At 43.8% G+C, this 24,488-nt stretch overlaps 1 protein-coding gene across 1 annotated transcript in view; it reads left to right on the top strand.

Annotated features, from left to right (window-relative positions):
- The window catches only part of ARVCF (ARVCF delta catenin family member), a gene marked incomplete at both ends in the record, with an annotated part of 67,357 nt that overhangs the window by 13,794 nt on the left and 29,075 nt on the right, over nucleotides 1-24,488 (top strand). Inside the window, 3 exons of the mRNA XM_083373412.1 lie at nucleotides 5,698-5,881; nucleotides 22,708-22,825; nucleotides 23,692-23,863. Of these exons, the coding sequence (XP_083229538.1) occupies nucleotides 5,698-5,881; nucleotides 22,708-22,825; nucleotides 23,692-23,863 (474 nt within the window). The remainder of the gene's footprint in view (nucleotides 1-5,697; nucleotides 5,882-22,707; nucleotides 22,826-23,691; nucleotides 23,864-24,488) is intronic.

Raw genomic sequence — 24,488 nt, 5'->3', positions numbered from 1 at the left:
CATCCACAGGCACATTAGGTTGCAGGTCTCACTGGTGGACATGTGAAGTGGTGGTTTTGGAGTTCTCTTCGTGCCTTTTCCTAGATTAGGGGGTCTTCAAATTTGGCCCTTTGATGACTTGTGGACCTCAACTCCCAGAATTCCTCAGCCAGGCATGCTGGCTGAGGAATTCTGGGAGTTGAAGGCTGCAAGTCATGAAGGGGCCATAGTTCCCCCATGCTGGCTGAGGAATTCTGGGAGTTGAAGTCCGCATGTCATGAAGGGTTCAAAGTTCCCCCATGCTGGCTGAGGAATTCTGGGAGTTGAAGTCCGCAAGTCATGAAGGGGCCAGAGTTCCCCCATTCTGGCTGAGGAATTCTGGGAGTTGAAGTCCGCAAGTCATGAAGGGGCCAGAGTTCCCCCATGCTGGCTGAGGAATTCTGGGAATTGAAGTCCACAAGTCCTAAAAGGGCCAGGTTTGAAGACCCCTGTCCTAGATTAAAACTGGGGGCGGTGCAGTCAGCAAACTCACACTGTTCCGGGTTACACTGTCGGTCGCCTCAGCCACAATTCATAACATTTTTGTTTATGCCTCAACTTGGACGTGGCCCCCTCAGGTTCCAAGAGAATCTTGTATCTCCGCTGATCGTTCTCTTGATTCTCAGCACGGAGCAGAACGAGAACAAGGAGGCCCTAAAGGAAAGAAAACGGGATTTGAGAAAGCAGCGTATGGCCTGACGTTTCTCCGAGGGATGAAACTAGGTGTGGCATTACAGTTTCCCCATGGAGATTGGGTTGCGGCAAACTCATTACCCTCCCTTGGAAGAACAGCTGGAGGAACTGAGCATCTTTTATTTCCCCCTCAGGGTATTTATCGCAGAGTAATTCTTGGGAGAGTTTGAAAGTGCCTCAGAGCTTGGGGGCAAAGGAAGCACCACGTCTGTAGAGCAGAAATGCCACTTCTGGGTCTGCGCTGAATATACAGGCACTCCTTAACCCATGATTGCAGTTGGGTCGTTAAGGGAGGCAGGTCTGATTTTACCACCTTTTGCCCCCCTGTGGTTGGGAAGTGAACCCCTCCCCACGCTTCACGGGATCAATATCCGGCCGCTTGGCAACTGGCTCATATTTATGACGGCCGCAGTGTCCCGAGGTCAGGTGATCCCCTTTTGAGACCTTCCAACAAGCAAAGTCAAGGGGGAAGCCCTTGATTCACTTAACAACCGTGTGACTAACTTAACAACTGCAAAGATTCCCTTAACAATTACGAATAGAATAGAATAGAATAGAATAGAATAGAATAGAACAGAACAGAGTGGAGTGGAGTGGAATGGAATGGAATAGAATAATAGAATAGAATATAGAATAGAATAGAATAGAATAGAATAGAATAGAATAGAATAGAATAGAATAGAATAGAATAGAATCTTTATAGAGAATAGAATAGAATAGAATAGAATAGAATAGAATAGAATAGAATAGAATAGAATCTTTATAGAGAATAGAATAGAATAGAATAGAATAGAATCTTTATAGAGAATAGAATAGAATAGAACAGAACAGAACAGAATAGAATAGAATAGAATAGAATAGAATAGAATAGAATAGAATAGAATAGAATAGAATAGAATAGAATAGAATAGAATCTGGAAGGGACCTTGGAGGTCTTCTAGTCCAGTCCCCTGCTCAAGCAGGAGAACCTATACCATCTCAGACAAGTGTCTATCCAGACTCCTCTTAAAAACCTCCAGTGATGGAGCACCCACAATTTCTGGAGGCAAAGCTGTTCCACTGGTTAATTGTCGTCACTGTCAGGAAGTTTCTCCTTAATTCCAGGTTGCTTCTCTCCTTGATCAGTTTCCAACCATTGTTTCTCGTCCTTCCCTCTGGTGCTTTGCTGACCCCCTCTGCCTTGTGGCAGCCCCTCAAATACTGGAAGACTGCTATCATGTCTCCCCTATTTCTTCTTTTCTTTAGAGTAGCCAAACCCAAGTCCTGCAGCCGTTCTTCATGTGTTTTAGCCTCCAGGCCTTTGATCATCTTAGTTGCTCTTCTCTGAATTAGTATGACCAACTTTGTTTCTTGACAGTCTCCTCTATCTCAGTGTGTGTTGACTGACCTATTTAACAAAAACAATGACTTCACACCCTTGTGTGAAGCAACATTTATAAACGTGGTTTGTTAAACAAACCCTAGTGAGATGGCTTGAACATTCCCTAGGCTGACCTACAAGTTATTTATGCATTTGGAAAGTGACCACTTGTTTCTCTACCTTGCCAAAAAAAAAGAAGCATTGATCAAATCGATCTTCCAAGTGATTTGATAGGTTATTTTAATTGTTGTGAGTCTCCACAGCACATTACAAAGGCAAACATTTGGATAAATCTTTTCATTCCCGGCCCTGCAAATTGAATTATTTACACAAATTGAATATAGAATGCAGCATCTCCTCGTTCTCAAATTGTGTTTGGCAATTACAATCTTCAAATAATAATCATAATAACCTTGTGGGGTTTTTTTATTAGTTTTTTTTTTTGCTCCTGAATTTGAGGCTTGCAGTAGTTGGTTTTGAAATGCATTGGGTTGGAAATGTTCGGCCCTTTACGATAACTGCCTGGGAAGAAATCAAAGATAATTGGCTGGTTGGTGAGCGCAGACTGATTTTTTGTGCATTTCTTGAGAACTAATCTGTGTGACGCTGAGCCAGCAGCAGTAATAGTTTTTTCCCCCCCAATTCTTGTCATCTCACCATTCACTGGCCAGAGAATAACAGAATAACAAATGGAAGGGACCTTGAAGATCTTCTAGTCCAACCCCCAGCTCAAGCAGGAGACCGGCCTATACCATTCCAGACAAGTGGCTGTCCGGTCTCTTCTTAAAAGCCTCCAGTGATGGAGCACCCACAACTTCAGAAGACAAGGCATTCCACTGATCAGTTGTTCTCATTGTCAGGAAATCTCTCCTTATTTCTAGATCAAGATACTCTCCTTGATGACTAGAATAGAATAGAATAGAATAGAATAGAATAGAATAGAATAGAATAGAATAGAATAGAATAGAATGGAAATAGGAATAGAATAGAATAGAATAGAATAGAATAGAATAGAATAGAATAGAATAGAATAGAATAGAATAGAATAGAATAGAATAGAATAGAATAGAATAGAATAGAATAGAAAATATGGAACGGAATGGAATGGAATAGAATAGAATAGAATAGAATAGAATAGAATAGAATAGAATAGAATAGAATAGAATAGAATAGAATAGAATAGAATAGAATAGAAAATATGGAATGGAATGGAATGGAATAGAATAGAATAGAATAGAATAGAATTAGAATAATGGAATGGAATGGAAGAATAGAATAGAATAGAATAGAATAGAATAGAATAGAATAGAATAGAATAGAATAGAATAGAATAGAAAATATGGAATGGAATAGAATAGAATAGAATAGAATTAGAATAATGGAATGGAATGGAAGAATAGAATAGAATAGAATAGAATAGAATAGAATAGAATAGAATAGAATAGAATAGAATAGAATAGAATAGAAAATATGGAATGGAATAGAATAGAATAGAATAGAATAGAATAGAATAGAATAGAATAAGAATAATGGAATGGAATGGAAGAATAGAATAGAATAGAATAGAATAGAATAGAATAGAATAGAATAGAATAGAATAGAATAGAATAGAATAGAATAGAATAGAATAGAATAATAGAGTTGGAAGGGACCTTGGAGGTCTTCTAGTCCAACCCCCTGCTTAGGCAGGAAACCCTATACCAAGCACGCTGGCTGAGGAATTCTGGGAGTTGAAGTCCACAAGTCATAAAAGGGCCAGGTTTGAAGACCCCTGCTTTACAGCTTCACACCAGAATGTCCACAGCATTTCATCCTACTTGCCCCCGTCTTCTGTCTCCTGCTTTCTCCATCTTGGAGGTGACTGCTTGGACAATCTCTTGACATTTGGCCCATTAGCTGGATCTCTCCGAAGGGATCAGGTTTGAAGGCAGATTCCATCTCAAAGTTCCAGAGCAGGGGTGTAAAAACTGCTAGCCTGCGGGCCAGTTGCATCACGCCGAAACTGCACGCTGGCTGAGGAATTCTGGGAGTTGAAGTCCACAAGTCATAAAAGGGCCACGTTTGAGGACCCCTGCTTTACAGCTTCACACCAGAATGTCCACAGCATTTCATCCTGCTTGCCCCCGTCTTCTGTCTCCTGCTTTCTCCATCTTGGAGGTGATTGGACCGAGATAAGTTTTAAATCAGGAGTCGCTAACCCCTGGTACCGGGCTGCGGCATGCCAGCAACGAGTCTTCACAAACAAGCAAAGTCCCATCAGTGGGATGCAGGCAGCACACAAAACCACACAACCTCCGGTCGATGGAAAAACCTCTTTTCACAGAACCGGTCCCTGGGGCCCACAAGGTTGGGGATCTCTGTTTTAAATCATCCAAGATCTGTTTGCCCTGTCTGGCTCTGGAGCTGAAGTGCCACTTAAAGCGGCTGGGCAGTTGAAGATAAAATTCCTGTGGGGACGTGTTTGTTTTAACGATACTCCTGAAAGGATGGAATGCGGTTGCCCTGTGGATGAGGGAAGGCGTTGAATCCTAAATTGCAATCCAGAGTAGGAAATGGTTCCATTCAGGAACTTTTCTTTCCCAATTGTTTGGGGGAAATGGGAGTTTTGATAGAAGGGAATATTTGTAGCTCAGGCTTCAACTGTGGGGTTGACCTTGGTGCTTTCTGAGCTTGGTGGTTTTCTTGCAGATGTTTCATTATCCAACTAGGAAACATCATCAGTATTAGAAGGGGGTGGAATTTATGGAGAGGAGGAAGGGGAGGGAGGGAAGGAAGGAAGGAAGGAAGGAAGGAAGGAAGGAAGGAAGGAAGGAAGGACTATGGGGTCCTTGGTGCTCTCTGACGTCGATTATTTTCTTGCAGATGTTTCATTACCAAAGGAGGTAACATCATCAATGCTAGAAGGGATTGGAATTGAGGGAGGGAGGGAGGGAGGGAGGGAGGAAGGAAGGAAGGAAGGAAGGAAGGAAGGACTGACTGTGGGGTCCTTGGTGCTCTGTGAGCTTGGTTGTTTTCTTGCAGACGTTTCATTACCCAACTAGGGAACATCATCAGTGCTAGAAGGGGGTGGGTTTGTGGAGAAAAGGAGGACTGTAGGGTCTTGGGTGCTCTCTCAGCTTTATTGTTTGCTTGAAAACATCATCATCATCAGTGTCGTTTCCTTTTGGGCATTTTGATTGCTTTTGATTGTCTCTCTCTTGAGTGGTGTGTAGATGTTGTTTATCTCTACGTGCCTGTTGATGGCCAATTTGCCTGAGTGCCCAAAGGACTGTTCTCTTTGGATCACAATGTTCGAATCACATTGCATTCCCTTTGCAACTTGACCCACACTGCAAACCTAGAGCCAGTTGAATCTAAGTGGTTAAGGCGCCAAACTAGAACTTGGGAGATCCTGAATTCAAATCCTCGCTTTGCCATGAAAGCCAACTGACAACTCTCAACTCAACCCACCTCACAGGATTGTTGTGGGGAAAAATAAAGAGGAGCAAGGTGTGTTGGATGTGTTTGCCACCTTGACTTGTTTGTCAAAATAATAAAGATGGGAAACAAAACAAACACATAAGCCTATATAGTGGTTTCTGGACATTTCTATTGACTATTTTTTTCACTCTTTCCTCCTACTCAAGGCACCCTTTGGAACCTGTCATCTTACGAACCCCTCAAAATGGTGATCATTAACCACGGTCTTCAGACGCTGACCAATGAGGTCATCATCCCTCATTCGGGGTGGGAGAATGAGCCGAACGAAGATTCGAAGCCTAGAGATGCGGAATGGAGTACAGTCTTCAAGAACACGTCGGGATGTCTGAGGTGAGAAAGGGGGTCCATACAATGTCTCCACGGGCCAAAGGGAGGGAAACAAAGCAGAAATTGCCTTCAGCTGCCCAGGTGGGTGCTGGTGTCTGTGCTTGCAGAGCAACAGTCTTGCTGTCATCAATCCAACTAGCAAACCCAACAAAAGGGATCCTGAAGGCAATTACATCCCAGCGGGCAAAAACTTTATTGGGTACAGCATCTCAGAAGCGAAGAAGCGAAATCAGCGCTGAGTTTTCCCGTGCGAAAGCTTGCTTGGTTAAAAGATAAATTCCCACACCCCCATCCCCTGGGTATTCACACTGTCCAATAGTACTATTTGTTATCTGTCTGTCTGTCTGTCTGTCTGTCTATCTATCTATCTATCTATCTATCTATCTATCTATCTATCTATCCCAGAGGTCCCCAACCTTTTGGGCACCAGGGACCAGTTCCATGGAGAGAGGTTTTTCGTGGACCGGTGGATGCGTGGTTTCGTCTGCTGCCTGCATCCCACGGATGGGGCTTTGCTTGTTTGTGCAGATTGGTTGCTGGCATGCCATGGACCGGTACCGGTCCATCGACCGGGGGATTGGTGACCCCTGATCTATCCTATCATTTATCTCTATGTATCTCTATCCATTCTCTATCCATTCATCCATCTCTTTTATACATATCAATCTCTGTCACATGTCTGTCTGTCTATCCACCATCTATCTCTACGTATCTATCTCCGTTCTCTATCCATTCATCCAGCTCTTATTATAAATCCATCAATCTCTGTCCATCCATATCTGTCCGTCTGCCTGTCTGTCTTATCATATCCATCCATCCATCATACTGCATTTTTTTTGGGCCGTTGAACCAACCAGCAGCATGTCTGGGTATGTGCAGCAAGAAATAGAGTGGTGCTAGTAGAGGGGGGGGACATTGACCTCATTTTGAGACATTCTGTTTTACATTTGATCAGTTTTTTAGGCCGATATAAATAAAGCAGAGAAAATGAAATGAATCACTCAGCATGTACTTTATGTGCTTCTGTAACTCGGCATCCAGGCATCCTATAATAATAGAGATTTGTAAATGCTGACGGAGCAGTGACAAATGTTGATTCATCATCCATGCAAGAAACAAATAGATGGGTATTTTTAACTTCTTCTTGAACAGAGACAAATTCCCGGTGGGGGGAAAAAAATAAGTGAAAAGCCACAGAAAAACAAAAGAAAGTGGCAAAAAGGAGAAAGGAATGAAATAAATACATATAAATGTACACATCACAGTATAATCGTGAAAAGAAGGAGTAGGGGAGAGAGGACTGCAGTGTTCCAATATTTGAGGGGCTGCCACAAAGAAGACGGCGGGGGGGTGGGTCAACTGATTTTCCAAAGCACCTGAAGTGGGAACAAGAAGCAACGGATGGAAACTAATCAAGGAGAGAAGCAACCTAGAACTAAGGAGGAATTTCCTGACAGTGAGAACAATTAAATCAGTGGAACTGCTTGCCTCCAGAAGTTGTGGGTGCTCCATCACTGGAGGCTTTTCAGAAGAAATTGGACAAACCATTTGTTTGAAACGGTATAGGATTTTCCGGCCTGAGGAGGGGGTTGGACTAGAAGACCTCCGAGGTCCCTTCCAACTTGGTCATTCTGCTAATTCCTCCCCCATCTGCATTGCTACTTTTCTTTTTAAAAATATAATTGTTGCCATTGCAGTTGGGTAAACTTGACACCAAGGTGAGGGGCTGACGTGAACATTCCAAAGTCCTGCAATCCCGAGAACTGGCTCTCGTGCAACTTTTAACACCTTTGCCAAACTTAAGCATGCTATTTTTGGCCTCCTGTTGCTGAATGCTAAAGGCACGTTCCTAGCATAGCAAAAGCAGCTTATATTGTGAGATCCTGAGTGCCTTTTGCTTTGGGACAAATTAATGTTCACTCAGAGAGATTTTCCTAGGATTGGGAGGTGGGATTAGGCAGCCGTCCTTCTCTCCTCCTCCCCCCCCCACCATTCCTGGAGCAACACCTGAAAATTTGGCCCTGAAAAACTGCCGACCAACTTCTTGAAGAGGCTACGGCCACGCCCGAATAAGAAAATTTGCCCACCAGCAAAGATTAGCAAAAATGCTTAAAAATATGTCAGATAGACGTTGGAAACGTAAACATAAGTCAGGTACTTATCATCATGTATGGTAGACATGTGTTAAAGCAAAGAGGTACTGGATACATGCTTGGCAAGAAAAGATGTTGGGAAAACATGTCGATTTTAAGCATGTAGATGTTAAATTTTGAACTTTTTTTATTAGGTTATTATGCCAGAAAAGATTGATAAACAAAGTCTATATTTGATTTTACACGTGATAACAGCGGCAAGTATCACATTTGCACAATGTTGGGGAAAGGAAGAATTACCATCAGAGGAAGAAATAATTTTAAAAAATATTAGATTGTGCAGAAATGGACAGGCTTACTCTGAGGTTGAAAGAAAAAGAAGAAACAGAATACTTTCAAACTTGGGACTTGTTTTATCAATGGCTGGAGAAAAGAATAAAGGATTAGGAATTAAATTTGTACCGTATTTTCTGGCGTATAAGACGACTTTTTAACCCATGAAAATCTTCTCAAAAGTCAGGGGTTGTCTTATACACCGGGTGCTGAAACTTTAGGGACAGGGCTGGCTTGAAAACCTGGAGCGGATCTCCCATTTGGTCTGCGCAGGGAAAGCTTTAGAGTGAATTAGGAAAAGTTTAATCCGCTTGCACTGTTTTATGTTTATATGTTTGATGACAAACAGCCTTATGTTTATAAGTGACAGTTTTCCTACTAAGTACCTGCATGTCATAAGCATTTGAATTAAAATTACTATATTAAAATCAAATCTGATGTTTTTTAATTTTTATTTGTTGTGCGTTGGAAGAAGGGTAGTCTTATACGGCGAGTATAGCCCAAACCCTATAATTTAACAGCAAATGTAGGGAGTCGTCTTATACGCCCAGTCGTCTTATATGCCGGAAAATACGGTATTAGTGAATGATAAACTCAGACAACACGTTCGTTGAACAAGTACTATCGAATTGTATGGGGAAAAAAATAATGTAAAAATTTGCAAAAGGGAAAAAGAGAGAATTTGCAGATGTATGGATTTCAACTTGCAGAATTCTTAGCACTGGCCATCCCAGTAAAGACTTCTTAGGAGTTCGAAGCCCACTCATCACAAGATGGAGAAACACCACTGTGTTATATTTGCATATTTGGGCTCCATTGTGGCCGTACGTCAAGGACTACTTTCAGATTCAAATCGAAGAAGATTTCCAGGAGATCGAGAGAGCTGGCAAAAATTCTGCATTTTCTCCTTCGGCTGGAGAAACCTTTGCGTACAGCTGATTTAAAAAAAATGTTTTCTTTCTGGATTTGGTTTCCAAGTCTCTTCCAATTGTTCGGCTTTTACGAGGAGGGCTAATAGTTCAGACCAAACTAATGAAAGGAACTGTATTAAATCTTCTCCAGGCTGGAGAGAACTCCGGCCCCGTTTCCATCGATTAATACAGGCCTACCGGATCTCTTGTTCACTCCCATGCTTGGGACTTTCCAGCCCAGCAGCTAGTCCTGGGAATTGCTTTGTAAAGGCAGAAAGTAATGAAGACCGTTCGACGGTGCCTCGTTGCTGGAATAATCATTAATCCTCAAAGGAAGACACAGCCTTCCGTGTAGGATCCAGGCATAGCAATAATTTTTTTTTAGACCGATGCACCAGGCTTGCTCGGAGTTGAGCGAGCAAATCATTAGAAGTGACCTTTTTTGCTTTCTGAATTTAGAGCTCTGGTTGCTATAGATGGTTAAGGAACTCAGGAATAGATTGGATTATTCCTCCCTTTGAAGGATTTTGTGCTGGCCTCCAACAGAACCAGGTGATCAACTGCAAAAAAGGAATCTGCCCATTTCCTTGCATAGCAGAGGATAGAACAGAACAGAATAGAGGAATGGAGAATGGAATGGAATGGAATTAGGATAGGATAGGATAGGATAGGATAGGATAGGATAGGATAAGATAAGATAAGATAAGATAAGATAAGATAAGATAAGATAAGATAAGATAAGATAAGATAAGATAAGATAAGATAAGATAAGATAGGAATGGAATTAGAATAGAATTAGAATAGAATAGAATAGAATAGAATAGAATAGAATAGAATAGAATAGAATAGAATAGAATAGAATAGAATAGAATAGAATAGAATAGAAATGGAATACAGAATAGAATAGAATAGAAATAGAATAGAATAGAATAGAATAGAATAGGAATTGGAAGGGACCTTGGAAGGGTAAAAATTATCTTTAAATTTCAGGAGGGCAGATTCTGATGGAAGGTTAGGGTAAGGTAACCATGGGACATCGGAATGATAGCTAACTGTAGCTGAATAACACAAGAGGATAGCTAACTTCCTTTGGCTGTTTGTCTGAAGATGTTTTAGTATTCTTGGCGCTCGCTAAACTTGGTTGTTGGCTTCTAGACGTTTCATTACCCAACTAGATAACATCATCAGTGCTAATGAGTGTGTGGTTTGCTTCCTGTTTATGTGCTGTCAGAGAAAACCTAGGAAAGCCAGGGGGGTCAATCAGGAATGTCTGGAATCATTATATATGCTCAAAGAGGGCAAAATCTGACTCCCTTTGAATGCCATTGAACTTTATTTAGCCCAGCTCAGGAACAAACTGCCTGACTGGGAAGATTCCTGTATAACAGGCAGAAGCAATAAAGTGGCTAATTGAACTCTTCATGTGAGAATGTTGTTGTTTGCGCCTGACACTTTCCCTGCCGATGTCTGTGGTTCTCTCCTTGGCTGGAGAAGGCCATAGGAGAAAATCAAGTGAAACGCCTACCACGTTTCTCCTTGGAAGGGGAAAACCACAGCCACTAACACTGACAATGTTACCTGGTTGGGTAATGAAATGTCTGCAAGAAAACCAGCAAGCTCAGAGAGCATCCAAGGAACACCAACCCTGAGCTGCCAATATTCTCTCCTATTGGAAGATACTTTAATTTGGATTTTGCCTTGAATTAGAAAGGCCTTGGGCGATCCCTTCTAGTGCTCTGATTTTCCAGCTATCATAGGGTTTCCTGTGGATGGATATAATCCTGATGGCATCTTGAGTAAAACTGAACATAGTTGGCTGATCTTCTGGCCCACTTCCCTGCGGTTTGTCCCTGTGACTGGTGCATGAGGAGTAATATTCTCTGTAAGAACTCCAGATTGTCAGATCTGTTAGTGTTGATGTTCCTGTGGTGTGATAAATAAATGCTTCCCTCCGCTGTGAATCTCTAAACATGCCACCAACATGGTGGACACCAGCTGAGAATAAATTTTTCAGTCATATGTTTGTCCTTTACACAGGTGCCAGCATAGCATTGGAGCTAAAAACCCAAGGGTTTAGTGAAGAATAGTAAAGATAAAGATACAAGTTGCTTTGAAGCTTAGGATAAACAAAATATATATAGTTCTTTGGGGCCTTGCTGGAGACTTCCTTTCTCTTTTGATCACGGAGGAGAAAAGCTTGGATACAATTAAGTAGGGAAACCGGAGCTGATTTTCAAAGCTCAAGGTTGCTAAGACCATGTTCTCCATAACTTATTGATGGCGCTTCACAGCACGTCTGTACAACTCACAACAGCAGCTGCTGCCGTTCCAGAACGCACAATTTTTTAATTCCGTCGCCAGCCTAATAATGGGTTTGGTCAGCGAGGTGGCAATATCTAACTGACCTTTGCTTGATTTTGAAAAGCTAAGTAGGATCAGAGTTGGTTATTTCCTGGAGTTGAGATCTCAGAAACACTCAAGGGCTATGGAGACTGAGAAAACAAGGAAAAGCCATTTCTTTAATGTCGCCAAAAGTGGGTGTGTGTGTGTGTGTGTGTGTGTGTGTGTGTGTGTTTTGTCCCAGAAGAACTATAGCTTTTTATTTTTCACTCCTTGTCAGGCATGAAGGGTGAGGTCCATAGATGAAGGTTCACAATGAAGCTGATTTATTGCTAAAAGCCTACCCACAGCCATCTTCTCAACTAGAGGTCAGCACCCGATTAGAGTTAGATAAGGGTCAATGGAATTCAACAGGGGTTGTGGTAACGTAGGGATGCTAGGCTGATGCCTCTTTTGACTCTGCTCCCACCTTCTGCCATTCCTATTCCTACAGCGACCACCCTCTTTGAGATGGGAGAGTGGAGCAGAAAAGAGCTGCTCTGGCTTGGGATGTGGTAGAGCTAAACCACACAATTCTACCCATATGTATTTTGCAATCCAGGTCAATCCTGGTCTATGGTTTCTTCACCTTGTCAGGAGAAATCCCACCGCTTTCTGTTGTCTTTCTGCTAACTGGCTGAAGATCTTTCCCTATGAAAGCTACCAAATCAAGATTCACATTTGGGGCAAATATCCCACACGTCCTGATTCTGTTGAGTAGAGAACCGGCATTGTTGTACCCAACTTTCTAACCACTACGTTAGGTGGCCATCTGAAGTCAATGTGGAAATGTTCAGTATAGCCCTAACCTGTTTTTTCCCCCTTCTTTCTGCTGTCCTTGATTCCATTGACCTCCAAAAGCTTGCTAGAACCCCACATAGATTCTTCTCGAACCCTTTATTGGGTTGGAATACATTCAGACAACCGAATGTACTAGTAACTAGACTCTAAATGTGAACACATCCCACATAATTCGGTTTCCCAAAATACACCTGAAGGAGTGTGGTGGAATGAGTCTGGATTCCCAGGAGGGAAGGGCTGCTTCTCAGAGGGCCAAGAGGCAGCAAACGTGGAGTGTTTGATAGGCAGAGAGAGAGCAAACTACTCTGGCAAACTACAGTTCACAGAGTAGATCTATAGTTATTGCAGACAATTGCTTTAGTCTGGCAAGATTCTGTCTACAGGTAAATAAAAGAAACTACTCTGAAGTCATTCTACTTATCATTCTCGGCGATAAGGAGCCCGACAAGGAGAATCTGAATTAACTTTCCATTCTTCTCAAACCTCCACTGCACCTCCCTGTTGTTCTAAGGCTTTTGCATCCTGAGCAACCCACCTCTTTTGTGCCCCTGTAGAAACCCCTTGAGTTCAACATGAAGCCTTCCCTGCTAAATAGCCATAAATTATGCATCGTTTTTAACCGCAAAGTCACGGCCCTGTTCCACCCAGCCTTTTGATGCTTCTTGACTAACTTTGAAAGGTACATTAAAGGAGATTTGGTCTGTATCTCACCTTGGGGCACTACAGGGCAAAAGGGAACAAGGCTGTTCTCTCTTGATTCTCGGAGGCACCCAAGGATAAACTCTCCCGATGCCAGGCTGAAAGCTTCAACTCTCCTAGACCAGGGCTTTTCAACCAGTGATACGGGTACCACCTGTGGCACATTGGCACCTGGCAGGTGGTATGCGACCATCCTAGAAAAGTGGTAGCGGGGGAGGGGAATGTGCTGAACCGGTGGCAGCACCGCACAAGCTTGAGCAAAAGATGGCTGGAGCTGCAGGGCTGTCAGGGCTCAGCGGAAGCGCCAGGATCAGCACTTTTTGGGGACTGTCAGGGCTCAGCAGAAGCGCCAGGATCAGCACCAGGCTCCATCTGGAGCTCAGCGCTGATCCTGTTGCTTCTGAGCCCAGAAGAAGCACCAATCAGCTGGAATGTTGCAGCATCTCCAGGGTCTTGTGATTTACATTCAGATGCTTGGCAACTGATTCATATTTATGACGGTCACAGTGTCCCAGGGTCATGTGACATGACCAAAACCTGCTGCAACCACCCAGCAGACGGGGGGGGGGAATAAAAACCAAACGCCCCCCCCACCCCACCCCTGCTGCCAATCCTCAACAGAAATGCTCACAACAATGCAAACCTTGGACAGGAAAAAGAACGCCGCCAGGCAGGCAGGCAGGCAGGCAGGTAGGTGTCTCGCTCGGCTGTGGCTTGTGGGGGCACTTTTTTCAGGGCCATTGTAACTTCAAACAGTCGCTAAGCGAACTGTTGTAAGTCGAGGACTGCCTGTACTTCATCACTTTTTTCTTTTTCCTTTTTTTTTTTTTTTGGTCAAGTTTTTATTTATTTATTTATTTGATTTGTATACCGCCCTTCTCCCTAAGGACTCAGGGCGGTGAACAGTGACAGAAATGTCAAAATGCACAAATACAGAAAATTGAAAATAAATTAAGCCCTACTGCCCAAATGTAGAAGATAAGTTAAAACCACAATTAAAATTAAACCCCTCAGACCAGACCGGATTGCTTAAATAGATATGTTTTTAGATTGCGTCGGAAGGAGCGAAGGTCGGGAGCCATCTGGAGCTCAACCGGTAAATGGTTCCATAGGTCAGGCACCTTGCTAGGCGACTGGTGGTCCTGGGATGATGCCCTATCCTAAAAGTGGTACAATGGGGGGAAAGGTTGAAAAGCCCTGCCCTAGACTAGTAGTTAGAGCAGGTGTGTGATTGCCGAAGTCACATCCTGCAGCTGCGGGAGACATTTTGAAGGACTGCCGCTCCGTTCTAAGGACGGTTGTGTTCTCAAGGTCATCCTGAGAAGCTAGGAGAGTGATGTCACCGGAAAAGGCAGAGACAATTTTTTCCAGCCTGCGTCTCCGTTTCGAATGGAAATGAGAAACAAAAGCACTTCTCTGGGTTCACTTTGAAACCTGCCTCCAAAGGGCCGAACGCTGCTGCCAATTTTATTTTATTTTATTTTATTTTTAGCGAAAGATGGCTAAATTTCAACGGCACGGTTTCGGGCATTTTTGAGGGCTTCACCTGGGTGTGTGTGTGTGTGTGTGCGTGCATGTGCGTGTGTATTCAAAAGGTTGAGATGCTCAGAAAAGTCTCGCTTCTCTTTTTACTTTTAAGCCTGGCCAAAAGAAGAAGGGAGGGAAGGGAGGAGAGGAGAGGAGAGGAGGAGAGGAAAGGAAAGGAAAGGAAAGGAAAGGAAAGGAAAGGAGGAAAGGGAAGGGAAGGGAAGGAAAGGAAAGGAGGAAAGGAAAGGAAAGGAAAGGAAAGGGACAGCAAGGAAGGAAGGAAGGAGAGAAAGAGAGGAAAGAAAGAAAAAAGAAAGGAAAGGGAGGAAGAGAGAGGAAAGAGAGGAAGGGAGGGAGGGAGGTGGGGGAAGGAGGGAAGAGAAGGAAGGAAAGGAAGGAAGGAAAGAAGGAAGGAAGGGAAGGAGAAGGAAGGGAAGGAGAAGGAAGGAAGGGGAAGAAAGAAAAGGGAAGAATGGAAAAGAAAGAAAGGGAAGAAGAGAATGAAGGAAGGAAAGGTAAGGAAAAGGAAGGAAGGGAGGAAGGGGAAGGAAGAAAAGGGAAGAAGGAAAGGAAGGAAGGAGAGGGAAGAAGAGAATGAAGGAAGGAAAGGGAAGGAAAGGGGGGAAGGAAAGAAGGAAGGAAGGAAGAAAGGGAAGGAGAAGGAAGAAAAGGGAAGAATGGGAAAAAAGGAAGGAAGGGGAAGGAGAGAAGAAAAGAAAGGATAGACGAGGAAAGAAGGGAAGAAGGAAGGATCCGATCCAGCCAACATCCCACCCCTGTCTTCTCCAACGCAACTGGCCTTCAGCCTCTCCCCGTAACTGTAGCTCCATTCCACCAGGTGACAAAAAAGAGAGACCCCATTCCCGCGTTGTGACAAACACGCCTGGCATCTTGAGCCCCAGAGCAGCCTTTCAAAGCAAACTAAAAATGCCAGAGCGGAGCCGGCATCCACTCCTCCCCCTCCCCCACCCCCCTCCCCTCCCCCGTCAGCCATTCCTTCCCAGGCGGGGGTCTCTGAGCTGCCCAACAAGGCGGGAGAGCCAGCCTTTGAAGATTCGAAACCGGGTTGTTGTTTTTTTTTTGGGGGGGGGGAGGGTGTCCTCCGAGCTCTCAAATAGCAAAAGGGGGAAAGAGACCCTCGCAAGGTGGCAGGTAGCCCTCTATTTATGACCACCACGGTTGTGCCCCAAACCCCCTGTTACTGAGCAAGTCAGTTGTTCAGCCACACGGCCTTCCTTGCCGCCATCGTCCAGCGAATTGCTGCCGTTGTTACGTTAGTAATAAGGTAAAGGTAAAGGTAAAGGTTCCCCCGCACATGCGTGCTAGTCGTTTCCGACTCTAGGGGCCGGTGCTCATCTCCGTTTCAAAGCCGAAGAGCCAGCGCTTGTCCAAGGACGTCTCCATGGTCCTGTGGCCGGCATGACTAGACGCCAAAGGCGCCCGGAACGCTGTTACCTTCCCACCGTAGTGGTCCCTATTTTTCTACTTGCATTTTTTACGTGCTTTCAAACTGCTAGGTTGGCAGAAGCTGGGACGAGTAACAGGCGCTCGCTCTGCTACGCGGCACTCGGGATTCGACCCGCCAAACTGCCGACCTTCTGATCAACAAGCTCAGCGTCCTAACCCACTGAGCCACCGCGTCCCTTATACGTTAGTAATAATAAACCTTTATTGTCAAAGTACAACATGTGTACATTGAGATTAGCTGAGCCTCCCCCCCTGCGCTCTCTCCCCCCAACACACAGTGACAACAAACCCTCCATCCCACCACACTATGTGAGCCAACTACACCACACACCGGCCTCCCAAGTCAATTCTGCATAAGATTATGTCCCATTTAAAAGCCTAACAGCCCACGGATAAAAGCTATTTTTCAGCCTGTTGGTACGGCTGGCTATATTCCTATATCTCCTACCGGATGTAACACAATTGTTAAGCGAACCTGGCTTCTCCGCGGACTTTGCGTGTCAGAAGGTCGCAAAATGGGATCACGTGACACGCCCCCCCCAGGACCGTGCAACGGTCATAAAGACAGCCATTGGTCTGGAATGGTATAGGACAGGGGTAGGCCGCCTTGGCTCTTTTATGACTCGTGGACTTCAACTCCCAGAATTCCTGAGCCAGCCACGCTGAGGGGAAAGGGAGAGGTTTCCATGCTGAGCCATGCTGGCTCAGGAATTCTGGGAGTTGAAGTCCACGAGTCATGAAGGGGCCAAGGTTGCCTGCTGGTGGTATAGGGTTTTCCTGCCTGAGCAGAGGGTTGGACTAGAAGACCTCCAAGGTCCCATCCAACTCTGTTATTTTGTTATTCTTTATTTATGCCAAGAGCTCACTATATGGGTGAGTCCATAACAATACATAGAATTCAACTCCCAGAATTCCCCAGTCAGCATCTTAAAATGTGGACTGCTGGCTGGGGAATTCTGGGAGTTGAAATCTATGAATGCTGGCTGGGGAATTCTGGGAATTTGACGTCCACACGTTTTAAAGCGGTTAAGTTTGAGAAACACCGATCATTTGAAAAAGTGCATAGCAGCACTGAAAAACAGCCGTTTTCAAAACATGCACGGTTCTTCTTCCTATGAATGTACTGTACACTTTATTAATAGTCAATCTTAAGAATCGTTTTCACTGTACTTAAAAGACTTACAAAGCCTCTTGTTTGCGATACACCAAATGTTTGTGCCGTGCTGGTGGGCCTTATCACACGCCCAACACAAAAAGACATGACCATTCCAAAGAACAGTAATTTAGCCTTTCAAGTTGTGTACATAACTCTAACACGACTACAGGAGATAGCAGAAGTCTACAGCGGTATCATTCCGTGTTACCCACAACGAAGCAGGGGTTGTGGCTGTATTGCTTAAAATGTATATCTTCCCTTCGTATCTATGGATGATCAGGGAACGGTAACATCCAAAGTAACAATTTAAACATAAAAGCAACCAGGCAGAAAACATCAATAAACCCAACCACCAAATTGCTATGGGGGGAAGAAAAAAAAAAGCAATTTGCAACACAACGTTGACCAAATTGCAATATTTATGGTAATTATATATCGGTGGATTCAGCTAACAACCCTGTCTGAATCTTCACGTGGTTGTTTTTTGTTTTTTTCCAGTAGAAAATCATCAGGGAAGAGTTGATCCAATCTGGAGACTTAAAAGATACGTTGGGAGCAGTGTGTCCTTAAGGAAGGAGTCACAAAGCTCAGAAGCAGCTCTCAAAGAAATTCTTCTAAACTGGGCCAGATAGTAGATAGAGGGCATTTACTTGATTTCCCAGCAAAAGCACTTCCGATGTTAGAAAGATAAAAGAGGCGTCTTCTGGAGATCTTCAAATCTGACCAGCCTAGTAAGGGTCAATCCTACTGTTAGGCTTTGGCCCAGAATATATGTTTAATTGCAAGTTGCAGGATACATCGGAGGGATGGACAGAGGGAGGGAGAAAAAAGGGAAGGAGGAAAAATATGAGGGAGGGAGAAAAAAGGAAGAGAGGGAAGGAGGAAGGGAGGAGGAAGGAGGGAAAGTAGGGAGGGAAAGAAGGATGGAAGAAGGTATTTGGTAAAAGAGGGAAGGGGAGAGAGGGAAGGAGGAAGGAAATAAAGAGAAGAAAGGAGGGATAAGAACAAAGGAAAGAAGTAAAGAGAGAAGAAAGGGATAAGAACGAAGGGAAAGAAGTAAAGAAGAAAGGAGGGATAAGAACAAAGGGAAAGAAGTAAAGAGAAGAAAGGAAGGATAAGAACAAAGGGAAAGAAGTAAAGAGGGAAGGGAGGGAGAGAGGATAAGAAGGAAAGAAGGGAAGATATAAAGAGAGGGAGGGATGAAGGAAGGAAGGAAGTTTTGCAAAATACATTAAATGGGTTAAATCCAAGTCAGCTTGTTTATTCTGGCAAATAATGATTTTTTTTTAAAGAGAGAGAGAGAGAGAGAGAAGCCAAACACAAAACAGGATCTGAAGTTGGCTGCTGAAATCAAGTGACCATGCACAAGTGGCGATCCATCTAGTAAAATGTGCGAGTGTATCGCTGCGTGACTTCTTTTTCCTCGGCTAATTTTAAGCAGAAGTCTTTGCTGCAAATCCAAGGTGACACAGGATTACTGGGAGATGAAAGTTTTCCAGTCCTCGGCAGTGGCGTAGCGTGGGGGGTGCAGGGGGGCCCGGCCGCACCGGGCGCAACATCTGGGGGGGGGCGCTCGCACTGAGCTGCTCAGGGAGCCCCAAGGGCTGCACAGAGTCGGCTTGGCTCCGCTCTCGAGCTGCTCTTTCTTGCAAAGCGAAATGAGTCCAGCAGGTGAGATGGGCGGCCACATAAACTGAATAAAATAAATAGAAGCGGCCAACTCTCCACCCAGGCTCAGGCCAACCGCAAGCGCCCCGCAGGCGCCCTGGCAGGTTTGGCCGAGTGAAGACGGACCCGCTGGCCGGCCGGCCTAGCTTCGTGCGCATGCGTGGCTTTATTTAGCGGGGCTCACGTGCGAGCTTGAATGCAGCGGCTCTTGCAGGTCGGAGCCCCGCCCAGCCGCCCTCGAGAGGGACCCGGAAGCATCCCGCATGCGCGCGACTCTTCTTGGAAAGTCTACGCCGCTGCGGGGCGCGTCTTTTCAGCAGTGCCGTGACGTCACCGCCCGCCCGCCCCTCTATTTCCGCTTCCGGTTGCCTTGCCCCGGGTGCTGACAACCCACGCTACGCCACTGGTCCTCGGAAGTGCTCCAGCGCTGAATTCAGTATTCAAATCTTGCTTGATGGTATGAATCCGTATCTGGCTATAGGGCTAGAGAAGACAGTTAGTTGTCTAAGGAGCCAAGATGGCAGATTGGCTTATCTTCGTCATGTCAACATTGTAAGGGTGGAATTTGTGGACAGATATAAAACCAGTCCTACAATAGCTGCCCTTTTCTAAGAGGGCAGCTTCACAAGTATGAATATGCACAAGGATCCATGATTTTGGGCCCTGAACATTTTATCCGTTGATAAGATTTGGGAATTAAGAAGCCATGAAAATAATTTCAGGTTTTGAGTGGTTATCTTGGGGGTGAATCCGGTGGTAATAATAATAATAAGTTGGAAGGGACCTTGGAGGTCATCTAGTCCAACCCCCTGCTCAGGCAGGAAACCCTATACCATTTCAGGCAAATGGCTGTCCAGTCTCTTCTTAAAAACTTCCAGTGTTGGAGCATTCACCGCTTCTGGAGGCAGGTTGTTCCACTGGTTAGTTGTTCTCACTGTCAGGAAGTTTCTCCTTAGTTCTAGGTTGCTTCTCTCCTTGACTAGTTTCCATCCGTTGCTTCTTGTCCTCCTTTCAGGTGCTTTGGAGAATAGCTTGGCTCCCTCTTCTTTGGGGCAGCCCCTGAGATATTGGAACACTGCTATTATGTCACCCCTCGTCCTTCTCTTCATTAAACTGGACATACCCAATTCCAGCAACCGTTCCCTACATGTTTTAGCCTCCAGTCCCCCAATCATCTTTGTTGCTCTTCTCTGTACTCTTTCTAGAGTCTCAACATCTTTTTTACATCGTGGTGACCAAAACTGTATGCTGTATTCCAGGTGTGGCCTTACCAAGGCATTGTAAAGTGGTATTAGTACTTCACTTGATCTTGATTCTATCCCTCTGTCAATGCAGCCTAGCACTGTGTTGGCTTTTTTGGCAGCTGCAGCACACTGCTGGCTCATATTTAAGTGACTGTCCACTAGGACTCCAAGATCTCTCTCACAGTTACTACTATCGAGCAAGGTACCACCTATACCACAGATCTGCAACCTGCGGCTCCGGAGCCGCATGCCGTCCCCTGCGGCTCCCAGTCCTCTGCCATGTGCAGTCCCCCCCAAAAAAAAGTGGGACTAAAAAAGTTCAATCAATTCAAATATGCAGGGTAGGTGCATATCTCGCCTTGGCTCCACTCTTCAGTCAAACCCTGTTCTGCACATGCGCGCATGTACGCACATGCACACACATTTTTTGCGGCTCCCAGTTTTTCCTTTTGTGAGAGAACTGGTTCCGAGTGGCTCTTTAACTGTTTCAGGTTGCTGACCCCTGACCTATACTATACCTGGTGTTGGTGGTGGGAAGCTGAATTATCTCATTGTCTGTCCCCAAAGGTGCTTTTTTTTTTTAAGAGGCAACTGTACTTTTCTTTGTTTTCCTTGAAAACGTTTCGCTTCGAAAGAACTAAAGAAGGTTCTCGGAGGAGAGGCGAAACGTCTTCAAGGAAAACAAAGGAAGTCCAGTTGCCTTTTGAAGAACAAACAAACAAAAAAAAGCACATTTGGGACAGCCGTGACCTGGAAGACTGAGAATCTGCATAGATATCTCATTGTCTCTTGCACAAATCGACATCTAAATCGTGTCACTTCACAAACGAGGAGAGAACGTTACATTGTTGAAAAGTTGAAGAAGTTATTACCCTTGGCAGGATTCAAGCAGAGGGATGTACTGAGCGCTCCTCGGTTAAATTTCTGGGAATAAATTGTTTTTTCCCCAAATATATATATTTCTGTGATTTTTATGGATTCGATGAAGTTTGCCCTGGGGTTTTCCACTTCTTGTCTTTTGTCATCTAATTAGAACATTAATTCCAATGCTTACTAATGTAAGATAATAAAAACCAGCGTTCACATCGCTTTCCTGAAGCATTAATATCTTCCCCCCCCCCAAAAAATTGGATGTTTCCAGAAGTGCATTGGCCTAAACGATCCACTTAAAATTCTCTTCCAAAGAGGTGACAGAAAATTAGCAAGGCGGGAATTGTTTCAAGGAAGTAATCTGATCATTTCTTCATTAAAATTCTGTTCGGTTTCCCAATGAAGGACGGAGGCTTCAGAACCGGAGACAATTAAAATGTACACTGGAAAGACTTTTTTTTAAAAAAAAAAAAGGGGGGGGGAGGGAGGCCAAAATTGCACACAGCTGCAGGTGGTTTACAAAATAAATAAATAATAATAATAATAACCTCTCTCCCCTTCCTTCAAGCTTTAAATAAATAAGCTGCATTTCTTTTCAAGCTGTTTGGAAGTGGCTATCATGGTGACGGCTTCAAAGTATCACCCAGATATATTTGGCTTTCTGGTTTACATTTTGTAAAGAGGCTCAGCTAATTAGCTTTAGTTAATTGCTGTGTGTCTTTAATGGGGCTTAACTTTTCCTTTTGCGCACCGGCAATCCTCTTAGTCTGTTCACAAATATTAACTGAAGCCGGATCGGATGGAAAGTAAAATAAAAGAGTTTGTCCTTCTCAGAGTCATTACACTGGTGGGAACTGATTGCCGAACGACAAGCAGACGCACTTTAGAAAAATTTCAAATCAGATAGTTTTCTCCCCCGGTTTACCAAATGACAACTACAGGAATTGAAATTATGCGTGAAAAATGCAGGTTTTTTTTTCTTTTTAAAGATGTATTTTCCCCCAGTTATACAGGTAGTCCTCAATTTACAACACCAACTTGAGTCCAAAATTTCTGTTGCTCAGCGAAATAGTTGTTAAGTGAATTTTGGCCCATTTTACGTCCTTTCTTGCCACGGTTGCTAAGTGGAACACTGCAGTTGTTCATTTCGCCGGGACCTGAAAACTTGGCTCTTCGAGCTGTCTGGCCCAGACTGAGGGGTTTTAATTTTTAATTGGGTTTTAGTTTTAAATTTCAGGGACTTGAATTAACTCATTATTTTTAACTGATTTTAATTTTTATATGTTATGCTTTTAATTTTTCCTGTAAACCGCCCTGAGTCCTACGGGAATAGGGTGGTATATAAATTTAATAAAATAAATAAAAATAATAAATAAAGTTAGTAATGCGGTTGTTGCAACTAGGGGGATGCTGCAAAGTGTGGGGAAAAAAGCCACTTTTTTACAGCGCTGCTGCAACTTTGAACGGTCATTAAATGAACTGTTATAAATTGAGGACTATCTCTACCACTTTGGCGAAAAGGTTTTTTTAAAAAAAGGTTGACTGCTTGAAAACGGTTATTGTCTTGGCGCCTGTAACGGGTGCCCTTAAAGGGCGAACTTGCTTGCTTGATTGGAAAGCTGCTGGCAAGTCAGGTGACCTGGTTATTATTATTATTGTTGTTGTTTTTATTATATTGCAGGAATGTAAGTTCAGATGGCGCTGAAGCTCGACGAAGACTCCGAGAATGCGACGGTTTGGTAGATGCTCTTCTCCATGCTTTGCAGTCGGCAGTGGGGAAAAAAGATACGGATAACAAGGTAATCCCGGGGCTGCACGTCTGAAAGTGAATTGTAGTTTGCAGAAGAAAGCCTGGTTTTTATTACATGAGGATTTAACCTTTTTAAAAGATATTTTTGACCTGGAGGAACAGAACAGAACAGAACAGAATAGAATAGAATCAGAGCAGAATAGAATAGAATAGAATAGAATAGAATAGAATAGAATAGAATAGAATAGAATAGAATAGAATAGAATAGAATAGAATAGAATAGAATAGAATAGAATAGAATAGAATAGAATAGAATAGAATTAGAGCAGAATAGAATAGTATAGTATAGAATAGAATAAGAGCAGAATAGAATAGAATAGAATAGAATAGAATTAGAGCAGAATAGAATAGTATAGTATAGAATAGAATAGAATAGAATAAGAGCAGAATAGAATAGAATAGAATAGAATAGAATAAGAGCAGAACAGAATAGAATAGAATAGAATTAGAGCAGAATAGAATAGAATAGAATAGAATAGAATAGAATAGAATAGAATAGAATAGAATAGAATAGAATAGAATAGAATAGAATAGAATAGAATAGAATCTGGAAGGGACCTTGGAGGTCTTCTAGTCCAGCCCCCTGCTCAAGCAGGAGACCCTGTACAATTTGAGACAAGTGAGTGTCTAGCCTGTTCTCAAAAATCTCCAGCGATGGAGCACCCAGGATTTCTGAAGGCCAGCTGTTCCACTGGTTGATTGTCCTCCCCTGTTGGGAAGTGTCTCCTTAATAGTGAGCGAAGGCTGTGACCCCTGACTTTTTCAAAGCTTTTGCAGCATCTCTGAAGACTTCTGTGATGGTTCTCTGACGTCTTCTTGCCTTCTTTCTCTTGGGGAAACCGCACCTCGCTTCAGTCGGTGGAGAATTGCGTCTGCATCATGAGGAACCTCTCCTACCACGTCCACAAAGAAGTCCCAGGCGCCGACAAATTCCGAGAATTAGAAAGTAACCAGCTGGGCAGTTTTGGAGGAACTCATAAGAAAAAGAAAGACGACGCAGGCTGCTTCGGTGGGAAAAAGGCCAAAGGTATGTGTCCTCCTAATATCTTCGGAAGGATGAAGTAGGTTGCACCCAGTCTGTATTCTCATTGCAACCCTGGTTGAACCTAAGCCAGATTTCTTTCCAATATGGTGCCCTCCAGTTGCCTTGGGCTTCCAAGTCCCAGAATCCCAAGCGAGCTAGCCTGATCAGGGATGCTGTGTGTTGCATTTCACTAACCTCTTAGAACCTCTTCTTATTCCTATTCCTGACTGGCATTGCAAGCTGTGAACAGCCTGATTTTACTGACCAGGCTAATAGAATCTCTGAAGCTCAGGGTTGAACGGCGGTGGTCACTGAGCGGGGAGGTTTGTTTGCAGACATTTCATGACCCAACTAAGTAACATCATCAGTATGAAGGAGGGTGGGATTTGCTGCCTGTTTATACATGCTAGCTCTGAACTTGGTGGTAGGTTGATGCTTCCTTACCCGACTAGATCACGTCATCAGTACTAGTGGATGTAGTTTTCTCCTACCAAAACTCTTTGGTTTTCTCCTACCAAGGAGAGAACCACATCCCCACCAACCCCTGGCAGGGCAAGCCATTGTGTATAAAGAGGGAGCAAACCCTTCTAGCACTGATGAATTTACCTAGTTGGGTCATGAAACATCT

Source organism: Vipera ursinii (genome assembly GCF_947247035.1).
Source record: "Vipera ursinii genome assembly, chromosome: 14".
Taxonomy (NCBI): domain Eukaryota; kingdom Metazoa; phylum Chordata; class Lepidosauria; order Squamata; family Viperidae; genus Vipera; species Vipera ursinii.
The sequence above is the reverse complement of the archived record's forward strand: the minus strand, read 5'-3'. Positions and strand labels throughout refer to the sequence as shown.